The 23,063-nt window shown below is 38.5% G+C and overlaps 1 protein-coding gene across 2 annotated transcripts in view; it reads right to left on the bottom strand.

Annotated features, from left to right (window-relative positions):
• The window catches only part of LOC124794057 (serine/threonine-protein kinase par-1), a 381,725-nt gene that overhangs the window by 92,941 nt on the left and 265,721 nt on the right, over nucleotides 1–23,063 (bottom strand). For both annotated transcript variants that reach the window (XM_047258068.1, XM_047258069.1), the window contains exons 16-19: nucleotides 20,725–20,865; nucleotides 16,923–17,049; nucleotides 15,497–15,639; nucleotides 10,546–10,679 (exon numbers count right to left, since the gene is read on the bottom strand). In XM_047258068.1, coding sequence (XP_047114024.1) covers nucleotides 10,546–10,679; nucleotides 15,497–15,639; nucleotides 16,923–17,049; nucleotides 20,725–20,865 — 545 coding nt within the window. The remainder of the gene's footprint in view (nucleotides 1–10,545; nucleotides 10,680–15,496; nucleotides 15,640–16,922; nucleotides 17,050–20,724; nucleotides 20,866–23,063) is intronic.

Here is a 23,063-nt window from a genome sequence, read left to right as displayed (position 1 = left end):
TAAACTGACAGAATATCGAGTTTGACTCAAAATAGAAATAAATGATTTGTACATAAAATAACCAGCACAAACTTATTGATATACTGTTGATCACTAACATGTTTAACAAAGGAGTAGTAATTATTTACCCGGACATTAAAAATAGATTGAAATTTATGGTTATCAACTGCATACTTTTTAGAAGTTCAGCGTACATCATTACATGGCATTTACCTGTATCAAAAGACTAAGTTTATAAACATGATCTACATGAAAAGGAATATTAACAGTAAGTAAGCAAACCATTATTCATGTAGTCTCTATGCCAAAAATTTACATGCTTTTCGATACTCGTTTCTCTAATTTGTAGGTGGTGATTCTATTTTATAAATGATACTGGTAACAACACATTGAATTTCATCTCAATATGAAAAATGGGGTCCAGTTTACAACTACAATATTTGTGATCATATTAAACTTGAATGTGAACATATTAATCAAAAACTGATACAATGTATTCTAACTATACACACTGATCAAAAATATTAAACTGACTTGTACTAGAAACATCAACAGAACTGGAACTCTTCACTACATTACATATATGTGACCTATAACTAACAATGAATACAAGAAGTATCTTGTTTGTACATTGGTAATGCATGGGTATTTTAAAGATAAATAAGGGGAATGCAAAGTAGTAAGATGATACAATTTATTTAAAAGGGGGAGGGGGCTCTGGACGAACGAACTAACAACAACAACAACAACAACAACAACAACACTATTTCTGATTAAGATAAATTATCAGGTTATTGGTTCCATTTTTCACACAATATTTTGAGAATTGATTTTAACATCGTCTTTAGGCAGTGAGAGAAATGTCATCTAACATGCTCAAATTCTGGGTCCCAAATAGACTGTATCCACCACAATTAAAACATTCCATAGACACTACAGACAACACACTGCAATTTTTAAACAAGCTTGAATGCTAACACCAACCAATTTCTGAATTTCATAGGCACTATTGTTTTTCAGTAGTGACACTGTCTTAACATTTTATACTATTCAAATTGATGGAGCTAAGGGCCAAGGCCCAACATCACAATAATCTATGTAAACTAACTAGTTACACTGTTTCAAAAAAGTAAAGACTGTTCTTGTCTCCCACCATTTCATGTTTACAGTGAAAGCAATATTCAGTGACATATACTTAGCTGCTCCTGTGGGAAGAGTTTCTGCTCATGTACATAAAATGCAGCATAACAGGGTGGCAACTATTTTCTGTCAAAAGGTTTCCCAGTGATTTCTAGATTCTTCCAGGTTGTTGTTGTTGTTGTTGTGGTCTTCAGTCCAAAGACTGGTTTGATGCAACTCTCCATGTTACCCTATCCTGTGCTAGCCTCTTAATCTCTGAGCAACTACTGCAACTTACATCCTTCTGAATCTGCTTACTGTATTCATCTCTTGGTGTCCCTCTAGGATTTTTAACCCCCACACTTCCCTCCAGTACTAAATCTGTGATCACTTGATGCCTCTGAATGTGTCCCACCAACCGATCCCTTCTTCTCATCAAGTTATACTACAAATTTCTCTTCTCCCCAATTTTCTATTCAGTGCCTCCTCATTAGTTATGTAATCTTCTAGGTTAAAACTCCAAATTTCTCTGAATCACTTTTTGATGTATGTGAGAGCAATTTTATTTTACTTGTTTTCATGGCCACAAATGAAATTTTTTCACTTGCCACATTCCAAGTTCAGCAAGAATTTATACTTCATTCTTCAAGTTATAAAGTACTACCACTCCTGTAAATTCCTTCGTGTGCCATGCCATGTCAGTTAGCCATAATCTCATGTAGACGAGAAATCCTTGCAAAACACACTTCAATCTGTTGTCACTGGAGTATAATGTCAATAGACTTCCACAGGAATAATGCATACAGTTTTAGACTGGACGTACTTCACAAAACGGTCATTGTTGATTTGAAACACAACACTGAGGGAAAGTTGGCAAACTACAACTTTGTACTGAAATCAGTATAAGACCTGAGTATTCAGTGTTGACTTAAGAAATATGCACGTTACGCTGTGGACATGCATTTATATCTTTTAGGACACAGAAAAAGCATCTTTTCTCACACATGTTACACACTATGCCCCTAAAAGTCATGCAACAGTGAAAGATCCTGGAGCTCAAGAAATCACAAACAGCAATGAAGATTCACAAGGCAGTTCAGAGAAGGTAGCTGTGATTGAGGAACAAATACAATAATCTAGTGACCTTCATCTTTCCTTATGCAAATCCACAACAGATCGTTACCAAATTACTCAAAACATTTCTTTCTGTCAGCCAAAACATCAGCTCACTGGAAAGTGTCTCAGAATTCCCTGAGCTTTCCCGACTCTTCCAGTAGATTTCTTTCCCCCAGCAATCACTACCATGCACACAGCCAGCATCAGAAATTAATTTTGGTTTATATAAATGGGTGCCTCATAACACCTCATAATTTGCTACATGAACACACCAGCCAACCTAATTCAAATGGCAGAAGATATATTGCAACTCTCCCATGGATGAATGGAAAGAGACAAGCATATAATAATACTAGTTCAATATCACACTGCACATTTGCTTGGTTAGTTGGTTGGTTTAAAAGAGGGGGGAAGGGACCAAACTGCTTGGTCATTGGTCCCTTGTTCTGAATAAAACAATGCCACAAGGGGGAAAATAAAACAAATGAGAAGTACAACACAAAACAGAAAGAAAGGGAAAAACCACAAGAACGAAAGAAAGGCAACAAACACTAAAAGAAACAAAAGAAGACAAGAAAACAACAGAGAGACCTAAGAAAGAGTTAGAAGACAGTAAAACAAGAAAGCAGATCACAGTGGCTGGCCGACTACAAGAATAAAAAGGAGAAGCCAGACACTCTGCAACACATTAAAACCTCCACCCTAAAAGCGCTAGGGTGGAGGACAGAGGGACAAACGACATGCGTGAAAACTTAGATCAAATGATAAAATCCACACTCATGAATAAAATGTAAAACTAAAGCTGCTGTTGAGGCATTGTCGCCCAACAGTGAAGGTAGGGTGCTGGGAAAGTTAAAAGTCCCCACCGCAGAGCGGCAAAAGTGGGAAGTCCAGCAAGAGATGGACAACTGTCATGTGGGGGGGGGGTTATTCTCTGACGCAGAGGCTCGAGCAAAGTGCTCGGCAATTGTGTTTGCATTGGTAGATAACACACCATCTATGGTAATGCCAGGGACACCTGTTGGGATCTGGTACCCAAAAACACATCTGATCTTCATCCAGACTTGGGAAAGTGACGTATGGCACCCAATGGTTGAGACATACCTCTCCCAATACTCCTGTTTCCATCTTTTTATAAGCTGGTGAGCGCTGGCACGGAGCCGTTTAAAGGCTATTAGGTCCTCTAGGGAAGGGTGCCGTGTATGTCGCTGTAGAGCCTGCCGACGCTCTTTAATTCCCTCAGTGACTTCTGGCAACCACCAAGGTACCGACATTCAGCGGGGGCACCCCAAAGAATGAAGGATTGCATTTTCCACCACAGAAAAGATCGTTGTAGTCACCTGCTCAATCACAACATCGATTGCACCATGTGGGGGAGATTCAATGGTGACAGCAAAGGTGAAGGCTTCCCAGACGGTGCCACCCCACAAGGGGTTATGAGAGTTAAAATCTCCCAAAAGCAAGAAGGTTTAGGGAGTTGAGCAATCAGTGCAGCCAATGTGTTCAGGGTACCACACCATCTGGAGGAAGATATACGTTGCAGACAGTTATTTCCTGCATCATCCATATCCTGACAGCCACAGCTTCAAGAAGGGTTTGAAGGGGTATCAGCTCACTACATACTGAGTTCAGGACATAGACGCAAACTCCACCTGACACTCCATTATATTCGCTACGGTTCTTGTAATATCCCCTGTAGCCACGAAGGGCAGGGGTCCACACTGCCGGTAACCAGGTTTCCTGGAGGGCTATGCAGAAAGCAGGTGAAAGCTTAACAGTTGCCATAGCTCAGCAAGGTGGTGGAAAAACCACTGCAATTCCACTGGAGGATAATGTGATCGAGAGGCTGGGAAGGCATGGAATATTCAATGAGGCAGTTTACACCTCCGGGTCTGGAGAGATCTAGGTCCTCAGCAGACACCAGAATCTCCACCCCATCCTCAGATGCAGAGCTTGTAAGTAGCGGTGGTGTGGGTGTCACCGCAATTCCCTTGGTCTTGGAGGTCTTCTTTTTGGGTTTCCCTCGCTGCTCCTTGGGTTTCTCTGGCTGGGAGGGCTTCACTGATTCAGTCTCAGGGACTGAGGATGATCGTGAAGCCCTATGACCAGCTGCTTTTGGGCACTTCAGCCCCTGGCATGTGTCATCTTTCCCACTAGCATAAACCTGGGAAGGGAGTGACCCAAGGGACCCCTTCCTAGTGAGAGGAGCCGAAGAAGACTTACGCTTCTCCAGCTTAGAAGTGTGGACTGGTGTCCCACATGGTTGGGGGGGAGGAGGGGGTGGGGGGGGGGGGTGGGGGGGGGGAATACTCCCGAGGTAGGTGGTGCAGGAGCAACAGGGAGGGAAGCGCATGCCCCACCATCAAGGGGGCAGGTGTAGCCTTCTGGCTCTGAGAGCTGACTGGAATTCATGGAACTGATGGGGCTACAACTGTTCTTGTAGCGGTGGTCATAGCCACAGGATGTAGGCGCTCAAATTTCCTCTTAGTCTCAGTGTGGGTCAGTCGGTCCAGGTTCTTATATTCCATGATTTTCCTTTCTGCTGTAAAATTCTGCAGTATGGCGAGCACAGGGAATGATGCTCTCTGCAGTTGACACAGATGGGAAGCAGGGCACATTGAGTATTGGTATGTGAAGAATGTCCACAATCTCGACATACGCTGGAAGTACAGCGGGACGACATATGGATGAACTTCCAGCACTTAAAGCACTGCATCAGGGGAGGGATATATGGCTTGACATCACAGCGGTAGTCCATCACCTTGACCTTCTTGGGCAATGTGTCACCCTTGAAGGCACCCGTGGCAACCTGATTATCCCCACAGACACCTATGGACGCGCCGGACGAAATTGACACCTCGGCACTCTAAGTTGGCGCGCAGCTCATCGTCAGATGCAAAAGAAGGTCCCTGTGGAATATAATACCCTCAACCATATTTAAGCAGCACGACAGTAATGGAAACACCCCCAGCTTGTCACAAGCGAATAACACCCATGACTGGGCAGAGGATGCTGTTTTGATCAAGACCGACCCAGATCTCGTTTTGGACAAGCCCTCCACCTCCCCAAACTTGTCCTCTAAATGATCGATAAAAAACTGAGGCTTCAGTGTCATGAAAGATTCCCCATCAGCTCTCAAACATACAAGGTACTGGGGCAAGTAAGAGCCACTGCCATCCTTAGTCTTGCATTCCTCCCATGGTGTGGCCAGGGAGGGAAATGATTTAGGGTCATACTTCCTTGCATTGTACTGAGACTTGGAATGTGTACAGACTACTGGTGTGTGATCACCAGCAAGTGATGACGTGGTACACTTCATCATGTGTCATCCGCCATGATGCCATCTACTCCATCCATGGGTCCTCCCTACGTGTGTCACCCACCCACGGCAAAGGCCACCTGGTAGGATGGCCATTGCCAGGAGTCCCGGTGCATCTACACCTCGGCATACGTGGGGAGTTAATGGCGCAGGCATCAGCAGAGCAATCCCTATGTGGTCAGGGGGCTACAACCAACAGGATACATGGCAGCCCCATCTTAACGGACTGGCTACCATGCTGGATATCAAGTGCAACCAAGCAAACAGGTCCATTATCATCGTCAGCGTAGAAAATGATATTGCACAGTGGATGGAGGAAAACACACCCATGAGCATGACCTCGTCCAACAGCTAGAGAATGAGCAGAAGTGCATATCTATGTTGACGAAGGATGCAAGAGGTCTCAGTGCATGATGGACACTATGCACCATATAAGGCACCCTTCCCAAATTGACTTGGTCTTAGGAGAAATTTTGAAAAATGGAGGTCAAACCCTGCAGGGGACCATCACATAAAGGCTGAAACATGTGAGACTCCTTCTAGTCGCCTCTTACGACAGGCAGGAATACCTCGGGCCTCTTCTAACCCCCGGACACGCAGGTGGGCACTGCACATTTCTTCACCAAGCAAACAAGATATAGTTCTCATGTGGTTTTTAGGATTCAAAGAGGAATATGTTGAAGAAACACAGCCCTCTTCTCACACAATAGCCTGTTAATCATGGATGAAGGGCAACAGGCTGATTCCATATTCCTAATTTTCTGGAACACTTTTAACACAGTGCCTCATGTGGACTGTCAACAAATCTCCAAGCATATGAAATAGATTCTCAGATGTGACTGACTTGAGGACTTCTTAAGAAACAGAATCTATTATGTTCTCCCGGAAGCCAAGTGTTCATCAGATACAAGAATACTGTATATATGACCGATCTGACAGATGGGGCTAGAGCAATCTGTATCCATCTGCTGATGATGCCATAGTGTACAAGAAAAGTATCATAATTAAGAAATTATAATCATTGAGTGATTGTAGATGGATACAGCACGGCTTAAACATAAATTTTATCCGGTGTGACGAATGACAACTTGCTCTAAATACAGAAAAATATATGTTAATGAAGATGAGTAGAAATCCTGTAATATGCTACTGGCCATTAAAATTTCTACACCAAGAAGAAATGCAGATGATAACGGGTATTCATTGGACAAATATCTTATACTGAAACTGACATGTGATTACATTTTCACGCAATTTGGGTTCATAGATCCTGAGAAATCAGTACCCAGAACAATCACCTCTGGCCATAATAACGGCCTTGATACGCCTGGGCATTGAGTCAAACAGAGCTTGGATGGCGTGTACAGGTACAGATGCCCATGCAGCTTCAACACGATACCACAGTTCATCAAGAGTAGTGACTGGCATATTGTGATGAGCCAGTTGCTCGGCCACCACTGACCAGACATTTTCAATTGGTGAGAGATCTGGGGAATGTGCTGGCCAGGGCAGCAGTCGAACATTTTCTGTATCCAGAAAGGCCCGTACAGGACCTGCAACTGCGGTCGTGCATTATCCTGCTGAAAAGTAGCGTTTCGAAGGGATCGAATGAAGGGTAGAGCCACGGGGCGTAACACATCTGAAATGTAACGTCCACTATTCAAAGTGCACTCAATGCGAACAAGAGGTGACCGAGACGTGTAACCAATGGCACCCCATACCATCATGCCGGGTCATACGCCAGTATAGCGATGACGAATACTCACTTCCAATGTGCGTTCACCGCCATGTTACCAAACACGGATGCGACCATCATGATGCTGTAAACAGAACCTGGATTCATCCGAAAAAATGACGTTTTGCCATTCGTGCACTCAGGTTGGTCGTTGAGTACACTATCGCAGGCGCTCCTGTCTGTGATGCAGTGTCAAGGGTAACCGCAGCCATGGTCTCCGAGCTGATAGTCCATGCTGCTGCAAACGTTGTCAAACTGTTCGTGCAGATGGCTGTTGTCTTGCAAACGTCCCCATCTGTTGACTCAGGGATCGAGACGTGGCTGCACGATCCGTTACAGCCATGTGAATAAGATGCCTGTCACCTCGACTGCTAGTGATACAAGGCCGTTGGGATCCAGCACGCCGTTCCGTATTACCCTCCTGAACCCACCAATTCCATATTCTGCTAACAGTCATTGGATCTCGACCAACGCAAGCAGCAATGTCGTGATACGATAAACCGCAATCATGATAGGCTACAATCCGACCTTTATCAAAGTAGGAAATGTGACAGTATGCATTTCTCCTCCTTACACGAGGCATCACAACAACATTTCACCAGGCAACGCCGGTCAACTGCTGTTTGTGTATGAGAAATCGGTTGGAAACTTTCCTCATGTCAGCACGTTGTAGGTGTCGCCACCGGCGCCAACCTTGTGTGAATGGTCTAAAAAACAAATCATTTGCATATCACAGCATCTTCTTCCTGTTGGTTAAATTTCGCGTCTGTAGCACGTCATCTTTGTGGTGTAGCAATTTTAATGGCCTGTAGTGTATTTGAATACAGTATTAGTGGTATGTGCTTGACACAGTCATGTCGATTAAATATCTCGGCATAAAACAATGCAGTGATATGAAATGGAATGAGCATGTAAGGTCCGTAGTAAGAAACGTGAATGGACGACTTCGGTCTATTGGAAGAATTCCAGGAAAGTGGAATTCAAATACAAAGAACATGTAAAGGACAGTAGTTCAACCTATTTTTGAGTATTGCTACAGTGTTTGGCATCCCAGTAAGTCAGATTAAAGGAAGAAATTGAAGCAATTCTAAGGTGTGCTGCTAGTTTTGTTACCAGTAGATTCAAGCAAACACTCGAGTATTACAGATAGGCTTCATGAACTCTAATAGAGGCTGTAAGGGAAGACAATATTCTTTTCACAAAACACTATTGAGAAATCATAGAATGTAGTCTTTCTCAGCTGTGCGATATTGCTCATATTTGTCTTATGGGCATAATTCTCTGCCTCAGGCTACAGCCTAATACCCATTATACAAATATCAGCAATACCACCACTGTGGAAATTAAGAGAACCGGCATTTACAGCTGACTGCAGAACAATTCTACTGACACCAATGTCTATCTCTCAAAAGGGCCATGAAGATGAGATAAGAGGAATTAGGGCTCTTACAGAGACATATATATAGAGTTGTTCTTCACCTGCTCCATTTGCAACTATAGCAGGAAAGAGTGGTACAAGGTACCCTGTGCCATTCAACCTGTAGTGGCTTGTGGAGTGTGTATGTGTGTGGATTAGATTGAGTGTAAACTTATTCACAACAAGATTTGGATGCAGTTTGAAGAGTTAATGTAGTAACAGGTGAGTAATTTTGTTTTTTGTGTCTGGGAGAGTGTATACTTCAACCAGAAAAGAATGGTACCTTGAGAGCTAGTGATGTCTGCGTACTGCCATTTCTGTCTATGTCCCATATGTCAGTCAGCAAGTGAGTGGTGACTTTCCTCCTTTTGTCTATTGTTTCAATAATAGCATTTGTGTACTGTAGGAGTAATGTTCCTGTCCCCCTCCCCAAACTACCTCCATATTTGCGAAAGGTATTTAGTAGTTGCACTAACTACTACTTACGAAACAATGGTCTCTTAGGCTCCATTACACAAGGTGTCCACAATAAGAGAGAAGATAAAGCTATAACAACAAGACTAAGAAAGGACTATAATGATTTTAATGGAAGACATTTATACATCTTCAGTGCAGCATATTCTTGTAATTAGTTCACAAAAATGTTAAGGAAAATTGATTAAGTTATCTTTAAATAGAGTTTTCCATGAAAAGGAGCACAAAAAAGACCATCTCCATACTAACAAAGAGATATTTTTTTTTTATTTTGTAATACTTTACTTATGTATAAAATGACTGAAGTGATGAAAGGATTAAAGATGGAAAAACTCATTGTTTTATTCATTCGAAGATTAAAATGGAGCACAAGTAAATATGAATGTTAGGATATATACAGAAAAAATATTCCAAATAGGGAAATTACCAAACAGAGGAAAAGCAATAGTTATATCACACACAAAAAGGGAAAGAACTGTTTTGAAACTACAAAAAAAATTGTGTTGAACAAATATTTAAGTTAAAAAGAACTTTTATCTCAATATATAACATAGTCAAGATATTGCCCCAAATCCAACTGTATTGCCTATGCAATGATGCATCTTGGAATATTTTACAGTAGTGCCCTTATTACTGCATTTTTGCAATGTTTCAATACTATTTGTTTGTGATCCTTGCTATCAGTTAATGTAAAATTATTAAAGTAACATTAAAGAAGGGGTTTCAAGTAGATATTAACTGCTAACTGTATGGAAAAGAATACATGGTCTTCATAGAGGGCAGTGTTAATGTGGTAATTGAATGTCCTTAATTGGATATAAGTAATGGAATGGTAAGTGTAGAGCTGTAAAGTCAGAGTAATATAATCAGCGAAGATAATGTAGGCATGCAGGTGAATGTGTATTCTGCTATGGTAACTCTGTCGAAGTATTTAGCCAAAATCATAGCAACATTCTCAATCCTGTTCATTTGCTTATTGATGAATCAACACCTCAACTAAACAATGAGTTGTTATCTTTACCTATTTACAGAAGACAATGTTATTACTATTGGTTTGTTAATACAGTCATCTTTTCAAGTCAAAATACAATTGACATTTCCATTAACTGGTGAAATGAAAAGGAAAAGTTACTCTTAAAATTCCTGCAAACATATGCCCCTTTACCTGTTTGGCAATAAAAACTTCTTTCCTAAGCTACATATCACAAGTACTCACTGCTGCAGGCGAATAAATTCTAGCACATCAATATGACAACATTAAAGCTCGTAAGTGATCTGGTTCATGTACAAGACTAGAAACTTTTCACCATTAATGCTGCTGCAAATTACCAAATTAATAAGAGCAGAAGGCATGCAATTACACACCTCTTGGGACTGTTCCACTGTTGTCACTGTACACACTACCAGAGTCGGACACATCTCGACTAGCACTACGACGCCATGGAATATCCTGATCCCGACTAAATGGTCTTGAAAAATGTGAAGTTTCCGAGAGCCTCCTGCAATTATATAGCAGAAAATGATAGTATATTATATGACAGTGTATTCAATTAACACTTCAGCACAAAAAGTACACTTGCACAATTGCAATAAAATTAAACATAAAGGCTACACCATATTATGATTCATGCATCATGCAATAATGGCAAAAGTTCTTTCTATTGCTACTGCTGCGATCACTGTTCCCAAAACTACTACTACGTAAAATGCTACAAACACACACACACACACACACACACACACACACACACACACACACACAGAGAGAGAGAGAGAGAGAGAGAGAGAATACAACAGTCAAATTCAACACACTGTCTCCATCAGCAATAACTGCCTTATTTTCTCTTGTTTCTTCTTAGTTAAAATTATTCACATGCTAATCATTAATTTCTTAACACAGTGTCGCTAACAGTCCATCCAAATTACAATCACAGGACATGTGTTGAAGAGCTATCAGAATTCTAACAACATATACATTTTTTCAGCGCGTAATTCCACTAAAAGCCAGTTCACTGTAAAGTGTGGAGTATGTATTAAAATGTACTATATTTTCATGGATAATACAAAGAGTCTGAATATTAGCAAGTCTCACAATGAATGAATATTTGGGACATTTGGAATTTTTTGTCATTGAGTGTAACTGGACATTACTTTTCAGAATGGAGATGTAGCAACATGTACTTGCCTTTGTTACATGAATTTAACTGTATACTTTATATTTAAGTAAATACTATACAATAATTTATAAGTAAAATATAACACTCAATAGAAATATTTGCTTTGAACTCAACTAGTGCTGGTGCAAAGATTGGATCCAAAAGAAGGATGGGATGTGTTTATTTTGCAACAAACCCATTATTTCCTATCACAGTTATAAATTGCTAGACCCTTTTATTGCCTTCCTGAGGCCTGCAGGTGTTGTGCCAACTTGTAACTGTAATGTGAAAATGACTATGAGTTTTAATCTGTCTAACATTGTGTTTGAGTTAAATAATGTAGGAAAGTTCTTATAGAATATTTTGGGTTAACAGAGGCAGGCATAGACAGAGAGAGAGAGAGAGAGAGAGAGAGATGTGTACATGTGCATGGCTGTGCCTCTACATGGTGCCAGCACCATGTATAAGGACACAGGCTGTGTGTGTGTGTGTGTGTGTGTGTGTGTGTGTGTGTCGAAAGGATTCATTCCAACAGCTAGCAAGTTTTCTTTCTTTTTTATTTCTGCCTGTTGATGACTCAATGCTCCTTTTCAGTGAGTGGTCTCCTTTACTCTAAGTATTTACTTCCTACCAAAACTTTCCTACAGTAAATATATACAGGATGTTTATAATTAAACTGACGGTGTTACAAGTATTGCTTGGCGGGCTGTATACATGGGACTGTAAGCAGTCAGAATGTGAAACATTTTCTGTTTTGATGTCAGTACGCTGTTTGTCACTTGGCAATGCCTGCTGATTTCTTTTGTGAAGTGGTTGTTGGTGTAAAGGGTTAAGAAGGCTGAAGATTTCTATATGAAATATAATGGCTACTGACAGGTAAAGTTGTTTTACCAGAATGGAAGCACTGCATTGTGGGAATATTGCTGACAGAAATAGCTGTAAAGTGGCCCCAGTCAATAAAGGGAGTAAAGGCTCAAGCTGTGTCACAGGAATTCTCTCCCCCCTGGTCAACAGTTCAAAAGATTTTGTGGTGCAATTTACACTGGAATCCTACAATATAGAGAACTCACAGAAAATGAAGCTCCAAGATGACTTTGTTCTTCAGTTTTTGGCAGGCATGGAAATAGAGGATGTGTGGCTCGGGAATATTCTTTGGCCACATAAGGTACATTTTAGACTGGTACTGTGAATGCACAAACCATTTCATATGGGGTTCTACTCCGCCACATGTTGTGCAGGAACATCCACTGCACTCAGGTTATGTGATTTCACAGTGTGCTCTCACAAGCTCTTTCGTTCTCAGTCTGTTTTACTCCATTGAGCTGTCACCTCACTGACCTGTTAGGTGTACAGTGACCTCCTTGTGCAACATGTGATTACAGCTCTGCAAGATTGCAGTATGTCCACACCACTGTTTTCGTGTCACATGGAGTGACATCACTTGTCACTTGCCAGGTAAAAGATTTGCTGTGAGAAACCTTTGTAACCATTGCATCATCTCTAGGCAATTTAAAGATGTGTGGCCTTCCAGATCCCCTGACCTAAATCCATATGATTTCTGGTTGTGGGGATATCTGAAAGACTGTGTCTATCAGGAATGTATCCACACAGTTCTGGTCTGAGGGTTAGTATACAATGATATATCACTCTGATTACACCATATATGCTGCAAACAACTGTTGACCATCGCTTGTTACAGATGCAGCATGTTGTTGAGTCAGGAGACCATACCGAACACGTCGCAACTTTTGACCATATTCTAATAAACACGCCAGAACCACTCTTATCATGTGTTTGATTGATCCTCCCCTTTTACTGCACCCATACCACATTCTGACTGCCTACAGTGCCATATTTTCATCTAGTGGCAGAAAATGGATTTTTGTTTTCAGCATACTCCACATGTGCACCAATCAGTGAACATATCTATGATGTTTCAGTATCTTGTGATGCACACAGCCCACACTGCAGTATTCAGAACTCAGTTTAATTATAACCCCTGGTATTTACAGGAAAAGATGTAGAGAAATTCAACAAATTGCATATAGCCTACTTCTCTCAAAGCACTGGATTGGGGAGGGGGGTCGGCAAGGAGCTCAATATTCCAACACAACAGGCAGGTCCTATTAATAGAACCTAATATCAATACACTGTGAGATAGAATTTTAAATCATCAGATTGGTGCATGATCTTGAAATATATATCAACTCATCTCCCCTCTCCTTTCCTTTCCTTTCTGGTTGAATGCTAAAGACCAAATTTTTGTCATATATTAGATATAAACTGGTTAATTTTAGGTAAAAATCAAACAATGGAAAATCCAGGATAGGCTGTAACAATATCATGAAAAGTGTGGTTTCAACTGCCAGAGACTGCAGTCATGTGTGTGGGAGTTGTGTTTGCATAATTTTAGGTAAGCATCATTACAGTTTACTAATCTGGCGTAATGAACAATTACAACACGCCATGCAGTAGGTGAAAGAATCTGAGTAAGGACAAAGTGTGATTAGTAGATGGAAAGACTACCATAAATCTTGTTCACAATTCAATTGTAGTAAGACCATCATATAACTTGTTTCCATCTCTGACTTCTGGTTCTCCCTACATACTGAATAGTACTATTTCTTCTTTTCTAGTACGGTCATATGTTTAGAAATACAATTCAAATATGAAACAATACATTCAATGTGAGTGTATTTAAAAGGCAAGATGAAGAAACAGTTCACCTCTACACTAACCTTTCTTGTGAATATAGCACTGCATCTTGAGTGAAAGTGAAAATCAGATTAAATGATCTAGTGAGACAGACTTTCAACGGATATTTTGGAGTATATTAATCATAAGCGAGTACAGTTCCGGAAAATCAAAATACTTTAAATATTGCCAGTGATGAACCACCAATCTGTATTCTGAAATTCTAAAAAAGTGGTCACTTTTATATATGAAAAATATGCAACACTCAACTAAAATTCATTCAATGAGTGGAGAATTCCTCAAATATGGCTTCCACTATCTAGATGCCACTATAACAAACAATGAACAAATTCTTCCTCTGTCTCCATCAAATTTTTCTTCATTCAGTAAACATTAGACACGTTTTGAAAAATATAATACAAAAACAGAGACAATTAGCAGGAATAAAGAATATCTAGTGCAGATATGGATTAGAAGCATGTATTAATAAACCTCAAACTATTTTCTCCAATAGGCTATTTCCTACAACAGCTGTCAATGTTAAGCACAAAAAGAAAAATAGCTCACTGTACAATTGGTTGATTTACTTTAAGAGGTAACAATAAACAAAAGTGAACATAATTTATATTTAAAATTGTGCCTTGACCAAATGCTGCTATTTCTACTACTTAACTGAAGTCAATTAGCGAATACAAAAAAGAAAACAGGGAGATACAAATTTTACAACAAATCATTCAGCATTCCTCTGGGATATGTTTCTAAATACTATGGAAAAAGTTAAAACAATTGTCACTGAGACAGACAGGGGGGAAAAAATCAGTAATAAAACATACATATAAATGCCAAAACTATTAAATGTGCTATAATTATTTTTCAAAATACAGGTATAATCTACAGGTTTTGCTTCAGTTAGGTCCTTAATTTTTCCATTTAATAAACTTTAAAAAGTGAAAATCATACTACATTACTCACTCCAATTTAGATATCTTCTTCTCCTCATACACTAAGCGATAGCTAATAAGAAGAGATCAGTGATGGAGGAAATCAGTGTAAACATATCTTTCACATATTTCAGTTCTTCCTGTCTAAAGACTGAGACATAAAAAGCCACAGATATCCTAACATACAATACAGAGTCTAATAACAAATAAACCAATTAACAATCACATCAGACATTAACAGACTCAGAAAGAAAAGACACTTATTTGGAAAGGAGGGGATGGCGCTGGTGGTTTGGAGGGGGGGGGGGGAGGCTGGAGAACCAACAGTGGGGTAGGGGGCAAGAGAGAGAGATGGAGGGGGGGGGGGGAGAGAGAGAGGGAGAGGGAGAGGGAGAGGGGGAGAGAGAGAGAGAGAGAGAGAGAGAGAGAGAGAGAGAGAGAGAGAGAGAGAGAATTAAAAAACTATGGTAAAGTTATGTACAGTGAAGAAACACCAGAAACTTATTTTAACTATTCAAAGTTTACCTTGAAAGTGGTTCTCCCATGCTATTCCAGAAACGTGAAGGCGGTGTGCGACCAACATTTTTTAGCTGGCTCATCAGAGTGCTGGTAGGAAAACCTGGTCGAGCACCATCTTCCACATTGAGGCGCTGTGTCAAACTACGAACCTGCACAGACGTTTACTCTCTTATGACGGAGACTGTTTGAAAAAGGAAATTTCAGGATGCATATGGCAACAAAATATCAGGAAAAGCCAGACAATTGTCTTACTCTGTGATACCATTTTATATCATACAAAAAGAGGGTAGTGTTTACATTAACATGAAGCATTTTGTTCAGTATTCTACTACTACACTATAAACCAAGATGTTTACATTAATGCAATAGATACGAAGTGACTGTTGTCCTCCTTGGTATCATATCAACAGACTTTCGGCATCCACTGGTAGACAAAAGCCCCCTCTCCAGACTTCTCATCGCATTATGGTCTTTAGTTACAAATATCCATGTTTCACTTGTTGCATGTTTCCTGTCATATACTCACCTTTCGTTATGGTGTTTTCCAAGTCTTTTCCAATCTAAATGGTCCCTTGGACTATCTCATGACCCATCTGCCATGTATCTCAAAATTAATTTAATTTTCATTACAGTCATCACTACATCTTAAATTCCAATCTGTTCCTCAGTCAATTTGTTTTCTACTGATTTTGTATAGTTTTCACAACAAAAGTTCATGCAATAACAATATTTTTTTTTAATTAACAAAAATAGCATATCTCGTAGATGTGGTCTAAACAGACCAAGAAGCACACACGTGAGTGTGAGCTGCATTTGCACAAATGTGTGTGTTTATGTTTTCTATTTCTGAAGAAGGCCTTCTGGCTGAAAGCGTACGAGTTTAGTAGTCTTTTTGTTGTGCTTCTCTGCCATTCAACATTTCTGCTATATGGTGAGCAGCATCTATCCTTTTCATAATACTGTCATTATTCCATTCCGGATTATTCCATTGTCTGATCAAGTAAATTTTGTTTCAAGAAACTATATACAAACAACTTTTAGTACAAAGTAACAAAAACTTAAAGCAACAATGTCAGTAAAATGGGAATTTTGCTCAGATGTGAAGTTTGTGAAACTCAGTCACATTATCTGCAAATAATTCCTAACTTATAAGGTAGTCACAGAAAGCCCTCGAAAAAAGGTCTGTTAATAACGTAGAACGATTTGTGGTTAAGAATTTGTTTCATAAAAGGAAGAATATTAAAGTGGGCATCAAAAACTATTTTTCGGACTAATGCACCAAGACCATGAATGCAAAGGTATAAGAGAAAAAGAAGTTAAGTTCCTGTTTAAAGAAAATTACAGTGTACAAAAAAACTAACCACAAATAAATAGTTACATAGCTGTGTCTCTTACATTGTGCACCTTCCTCTCTCTTTCCTGTTTAACTTACCCTTGACAACAGAGTTGAGAATAAGGATTCAGCAGTAAGAATTTCAAAGCCATCATCATCGTCGTCATCTTCTGCAGAACTGAGGCTATCATTACGTTCTAGTGTACTTCTATTTGGCCTGGAGCTCCTAAAATTGGTAAGAATTGTACACATTATATTTATTTAATATTTTACCTCTGCAATAATTTTTCATTTGTATACTGAATATTTATAAAAAAAGAAGAAGAATTATTTAAATAATGGTTTTATGGGAATGGAGCAAAATATAATTATTTAACATCATGACACAGACACTTGAAATGTGAGATATGAAACAATATTATTGAGGAGAAAAGCTGACAGATATCATGCTGTATGGACAGATGGATCTGTGTCTACAACATATAATCTGTTTAGAATTGTACAATAAAATTAGACATTCTAGTCTCAAATCGCAGCAAAACTCAAGTGTAACCTGGAATTAATATATGACTAAAATTATCAACAGTAACACAAATTTACAACAGATTTTCAGGATTAAACATATTAGAAATTATGTACATTGTTACTATTAATGATTTTTCTTGCAGCACTAAATATAAATTTAAATAAGTAACAAGATATGAAAAAAAGTTTGCATTCACATGGGATGCAATTTTCTGTAATGTATCTACACACATTATTTGATTCAGTATGTCTTAGGACTTAATTTGTTTAGTTAAGCTCTATGTACAGACAGAACTTTCAGAAATAACAAAGCTTGAATCAATCTAAATAAAACTGGCAACAGTATGGAAAGGAACAGATGCTGCAATACTACGAATGGATCCCCCTATTCCAAGAATAGCTATTACAAGGGAGTAATAATGATTTTACTAGTTACAGTGGGACAAAAACTAGCATTCTGAAAAAATTGAAGACAGCACTGGCTCCCTTAGGAAAGAAATTGTTTCCAGGCTACAAACCGGCATTAGCACACTTTATCAGGGACTTCAAGAGCATTAAGTATGCATAACTAAATTAATTTATTACCTCAAAAATAAAATTTATAAAGTTACAAATAAGGATACCCCCTGCTGATATTGCTTGAGATTTACGGAATATTTGTTAATGTATATTATAGGAAGGTGATTTTATATATTAGATCTTTGATCTTGGTGAGAGGGTGGGTTAGAAAGAAACGCCCTGCCAACAACAACTACCTCTGACAAGAAAACGTCATCAAGTTGACTTGTTCCATAAGAAAATTTGGGCCATAATTCTGACAGTATGCAGTTATGACTTGAACATACAGCTCTTAAACTTCTGCACGCATCATTTGTTCGTCACGCATTCTGCACCGCTGCAGCGGTGTAAAGCCCAAGTGTGAAGTACTGTACAGCGGAGTGACAATTTGAGCCATCCTATATGTTGAAGGCGGGGGGAAGAGGACACTCCTGCTCAACGTGTTTTGAAATCTTGTTTGAGAATACACATTGTTCAACACAAAAAATAGTAAGAAATATGAGCATGTAAATATGTCAACCTCATGCACACATACATTCAATACTATTTTAATAATATTCTCGTACTGATAGTCTGTGGCTATTTATAACTCAAATTTAAAATGGGTAATTATTATGAAATGTACTTAATGATTTTCCATTTAAAATTTAATCATGACAATAACAATTAAGAACAATGAATCTCCTGCAAATTTACTTCACTTTAACAGTGCCAGCTTTAAAATCCAAAGAAAATATTGCACAATAGTGATGTCAATCATTAAATAGCACTACACTAATCCTTCAATGACACACTAATTTGTTCCACTGCATTTGTGAATCACAACAAAAAAATGTTCAAAGCAAAGAAATCTCTGGCACCAGCTATAGTTTAGCAACAGTGCATTTTGATGCAATGTACAACAATGTTATCAAAGCTCTTAGTCACTCCACTGTATGGTACTTCACAATTGGGTGTTAGGCAGCTGCAGTGGAACAGAGCACATGACAAACAGCTGCTGCACAGAAAAATTTAAGAGCTGTACTTTCAGAAGATCATAACTGCATACAATCAAATGGCCAAAATTTTCATGCACGATTGGTGCTGGAGCTGATATCTTGTGTGTGTGCGCTTTTTTCTCTTTAAAACATGAGGTCAAGTTGGTGACACTTCTTTGCGAGAATAAGAGCTATTAAGAGCTCCATTGCTGTAGTCACAACTTTATACAGCTGTATGACCATTAACAGAATTTTGGAAGCATTTTCAATAGACACAGCAGTGGAGAAAGGTAGAAATATTGTAAATTAAAATTGTACAGCAGCCACAAGTCAGATGTAACGTCTTCTTTACTTATACATGTTTCACTAGATCAATCCAAGGACCTTCAGAAGTATGGAAATACCTGCACAATGTATTATACCACCACATTAATAAGATAAATTCACAGATTCATCTTATAATGTGTTCACTTACATTATGTAGCTGAGAGCAACACATCACAAATATCGGCTGTGTGCAGTGCCACCATCGTAAATAAAATGGAGTAAGTTGGCTGTGTACAGTTAATGTCTTGTTGTCTTGCCACTTAATCTTAGAAAGTACCTGATTAGAGAGTTTATGTCAACTGTATTCAACCAACTTACTTACTCCTTATAGTTTATGACGGCGGCACTATACACAGCCTGATATTTATAACTTGAGACCCTTGGCAACATAATGTAAGTTATCACATTGTAAGTTGAATCTATGAATTTATCTCATTATATGGTGGTGTAACACTCTGTACAAGTATTTCCATACTTCTGAAGATGCTTTTGTTGGTCGAGTGAAAAATGTAAAAATAAAGAGAAAGCTTTGTGTGACTAGTGGTTGCTCTACAATTTTAGTTTCTAATGGTCACTGTTCCCCTGTACACAAATGCCTGCACTCACTAGAAAGATTATAGTTTTACATCTAGTTGAGATTTCAGACATTAGAGATAGGTTGATAAAGACAGATAAGGGAAATGGCCCTAATCTTGTTCAGGCAATATTCAGCATTTTAATAGACCCTGCAACATTGAATTTGTGGTGGTAGGACAAGAAACTAAACCCTCTGCTCTCAAACACAGGTCCCAAGTTTTAACTGCCATGCCAGATTGCTTCGTAAAAAAGAAGTCAGAGCAATCGCAATTTAAACATTAACAGAAATTACCTACAGAGCCATTCAATACAGAGTATTGGTGAAGATTGAATGTATGAGTCAACAAGTGAACAGTACACATCAAATAGGCTTCATAGAGAATGAAATACAAGAATGGCCAGAAAAGTACAACAAACTCATAGATTAAAATAGAATATAATCATCAAGACACTGATCACTATAGCTATAAGATAAGGCACAAAAAGCAGGTGTCAAACTTTAAGGGTTCTATGCTGCCAATGGACATGAAATTTAAAAAGTTTCTAAAAACAGATTAGGCAAAAGATGGGACAAGAAGAAATAAGAAAAATAAAGATCTGTGAGGATTGGTAGGCAAGACTGTAAACATGTTGCACAAGAGATGACTAAAGTTCTGAGGACACCCCACATGAATTAATGATGATGTATTGGCAAAGGACAACCCTCCAAATATGATAACTCTGTCTAGTTTATGGTGAGCTCTGTCTACTTACTGTTAAAGTGTAGAATGACAAAAAGGCAGTGTTTGTATACTTTTACATGGAGACCTACAGTAACCTGATAGTCAAGACAAAAAACTAAAAATTATAATGGTACCACTGTTAAAAAATGCTGTATTATTTTGGTGACATGGCCTGGACCTACTCCCAAATATCAGCATGCATAAACTGGGTATTACCTAAGTCTGTGCATGTGGAATGCGCCTTTCTCTTCTTCAGGTGTTTCAGGTTCCTTATCTCGACTCAGTGAGCTATGACGTTGGAGTGTGGCAAATGGGCTATTAAACCCTTCATCCTCACTAGCATCACTGAGCAGCCCGCTAAAAAGTAAATGACAGGTTAGGTATTAGTACAGACATTTTCTTTAGTAGGCTAACTATAATACAAAAATTCTATGTTGAGGATGATGACAATTAATATTACTATTATTATTTCTTTCTTGTCTCAGACGTTATGTCTGGTTAAAAATGGAAGGTGACGCGGACCTTGATCAAGCGTGACTTCCTTTTAACTGTATGGTATATGTTACATTGCATTTAGGAACTTTCAGGTAATTGAACAAGTGTCAATAATTACAGATTTCTGTAGTTGTATATATAAGTTTGGATGTAGCTGTATTGCATTGATGTACTGGTGGATATTGTGTGGTATGACTCCTGTTGTTGATAGTATAATTGGTATGATGTCAACTTTATCCTGATGCCACATGTCTTTGACTTCCTCAGCCAGTTGGATGTATTTTTCAATTTTTTCTCCTGTTTTCTTTTGTATATTTGTTGTATTGGGTATGGATATTTCGATTAGTTGTGTTAATTTCTTCTTTTTATTGGTGAGTATGATGTCAGGTTTGTTATGTGGTGTTGTTTTATCTGTTATAATGGTTCTGTTCCAGTATAATTTGTATCCATCGTTCTCTAGTACATTTTGTGGTGCATACTTGTATGTGGGAACATGTTGTTTTATAAGTTTATGTTGTAAGGCAAGCTGTTGATGCATTATTTTTGCTACATTGTCATGTCTTCTGGGGTATTCTGTATTTGCTAGTATTGTACATCCGCTTGTGATGTGATCTACTGTTTCTATTTGTTGTTTGCAAAGTCTGCATTTATCTGTTGTGGTATTGGGATCTTTAATAATATGCTTGCTGTAATATCTGGTGTTTATTGTTTGATCCTGTATTGCAATCATGAATCCTTCCATCTCACTGTACGTATTGCCTTTTCTTAGCCATGTGTTGGATGCGTCTTGATCGATGTGTGGCTGTGTTAGATGATACGGCTGCTTGCCATGTAGTGTTTTCTTTTTCCAATTTACTTTCTTCGTATCTGTTGATGTTATGTGATCTAAAGGGTTGTAGATGTGGTTATGAAATTGCAGTGGTGTAGCCGATGTATTTATATGAGTGATTGCTTTGTGTATTTTGCTAGTTTCTGCTCGTTCTATAAAGAATTTTCTTAAATTGTCTACCTGTCCATAATGTAGGTTTTTTATGTCGATAAATCCCCTTCCTCCTTCCTTTCTGCTTAATGTGAATCTTTCAGTTGCTGAATGTATGTGACGTATTCTATATTTGTGGCATTGTGATCGTGTAAGTGTATTGAGTGCTTCTAGGTCTGTGTTACTCCATTTCACTTCTCCAAATGAGTTGGTCAATATTGGTATAGCATAAGTATTTATAGCTTTTGTCTTGTTTCTTGCTGTCAATTCTGTTTTCAGTATTTTTGTTAATCTTTGTCTATATTTTTCTTTTAGTTCTTCTTTAATATTTGTATTATCTATTCCTATTTTTGTCTGTATCCTAGATATTTATAGGCATCTGTTTTTTCCATCGCTTCTATGCAGTCGCTGTGGTTATCCAATATGTAATCTTCTTGTTTAGTGTGTTTTCCCTTGACTATGCTATTTTTCTTACATTTGTCTGTTCCAAAAGCCATATTTATATCATTGCTGAATACTTCTGTTATCTTTAGTAATTGGTTGAGTTGCTGATTTGTTGCTGCCAGTAGTTTTAGATCATCCATGTATAGCAGATGTGTGATTTTGTGTGGGTATGTTCCAGTAATATTGTATCCATAATTTGTATTATTTAGCATGTTGGATAGTGGGTTCAGAGCAAGGCAGAACCAGAAAGGACTTAATGAGTCTCCTTGGTATATTCCACGCTTAATCTGTATTGGCTGTGATGTGATATTATTTGAATTTGTTTGGATATTAAGTGTGGTTTTCCAATTTTTCATTACTATGTTTAGGAACTGTATCAATTTAGGATCTACTTTGTATATTTCCAATATTTGTAGTAACCATGAGTGGGGTACACTATCAAAAGCTTTTTGGTAATCAATGTATGCATAGTGTAGCGACCTTTGTTTAGTTTTAGCTTGATATGTCACCTCTGCATCTATTATCAGTTGCTCTTTACATCCTGGTGCTCCTTTGCAACAGCCTTTTTGTTCTTCATTTATAATTTTGTTCTGTGTTGTATGTATCATTAATTTCTGTGTAATGACTGAAGTTAATA

The sequence above is a fragment of the Schistocerca piceifrons genome, chromosome 1, assembly GCF_021461385.2.
Source record: "Schistocerca piceifrons isolate TAMUIC-IGC-003096 chromosome 1, iqSchPice1.1, whole genome shotgun sequence".
NCBI lineage: Eukaryota > Metazoa > Arthropoda > Insecta > Orthoptera > Acrididae > Schistocerca > Schistocerca piceifrons.
This window is presented reverse-complemented; position numbering and strand designations above follow the sequence as displayed.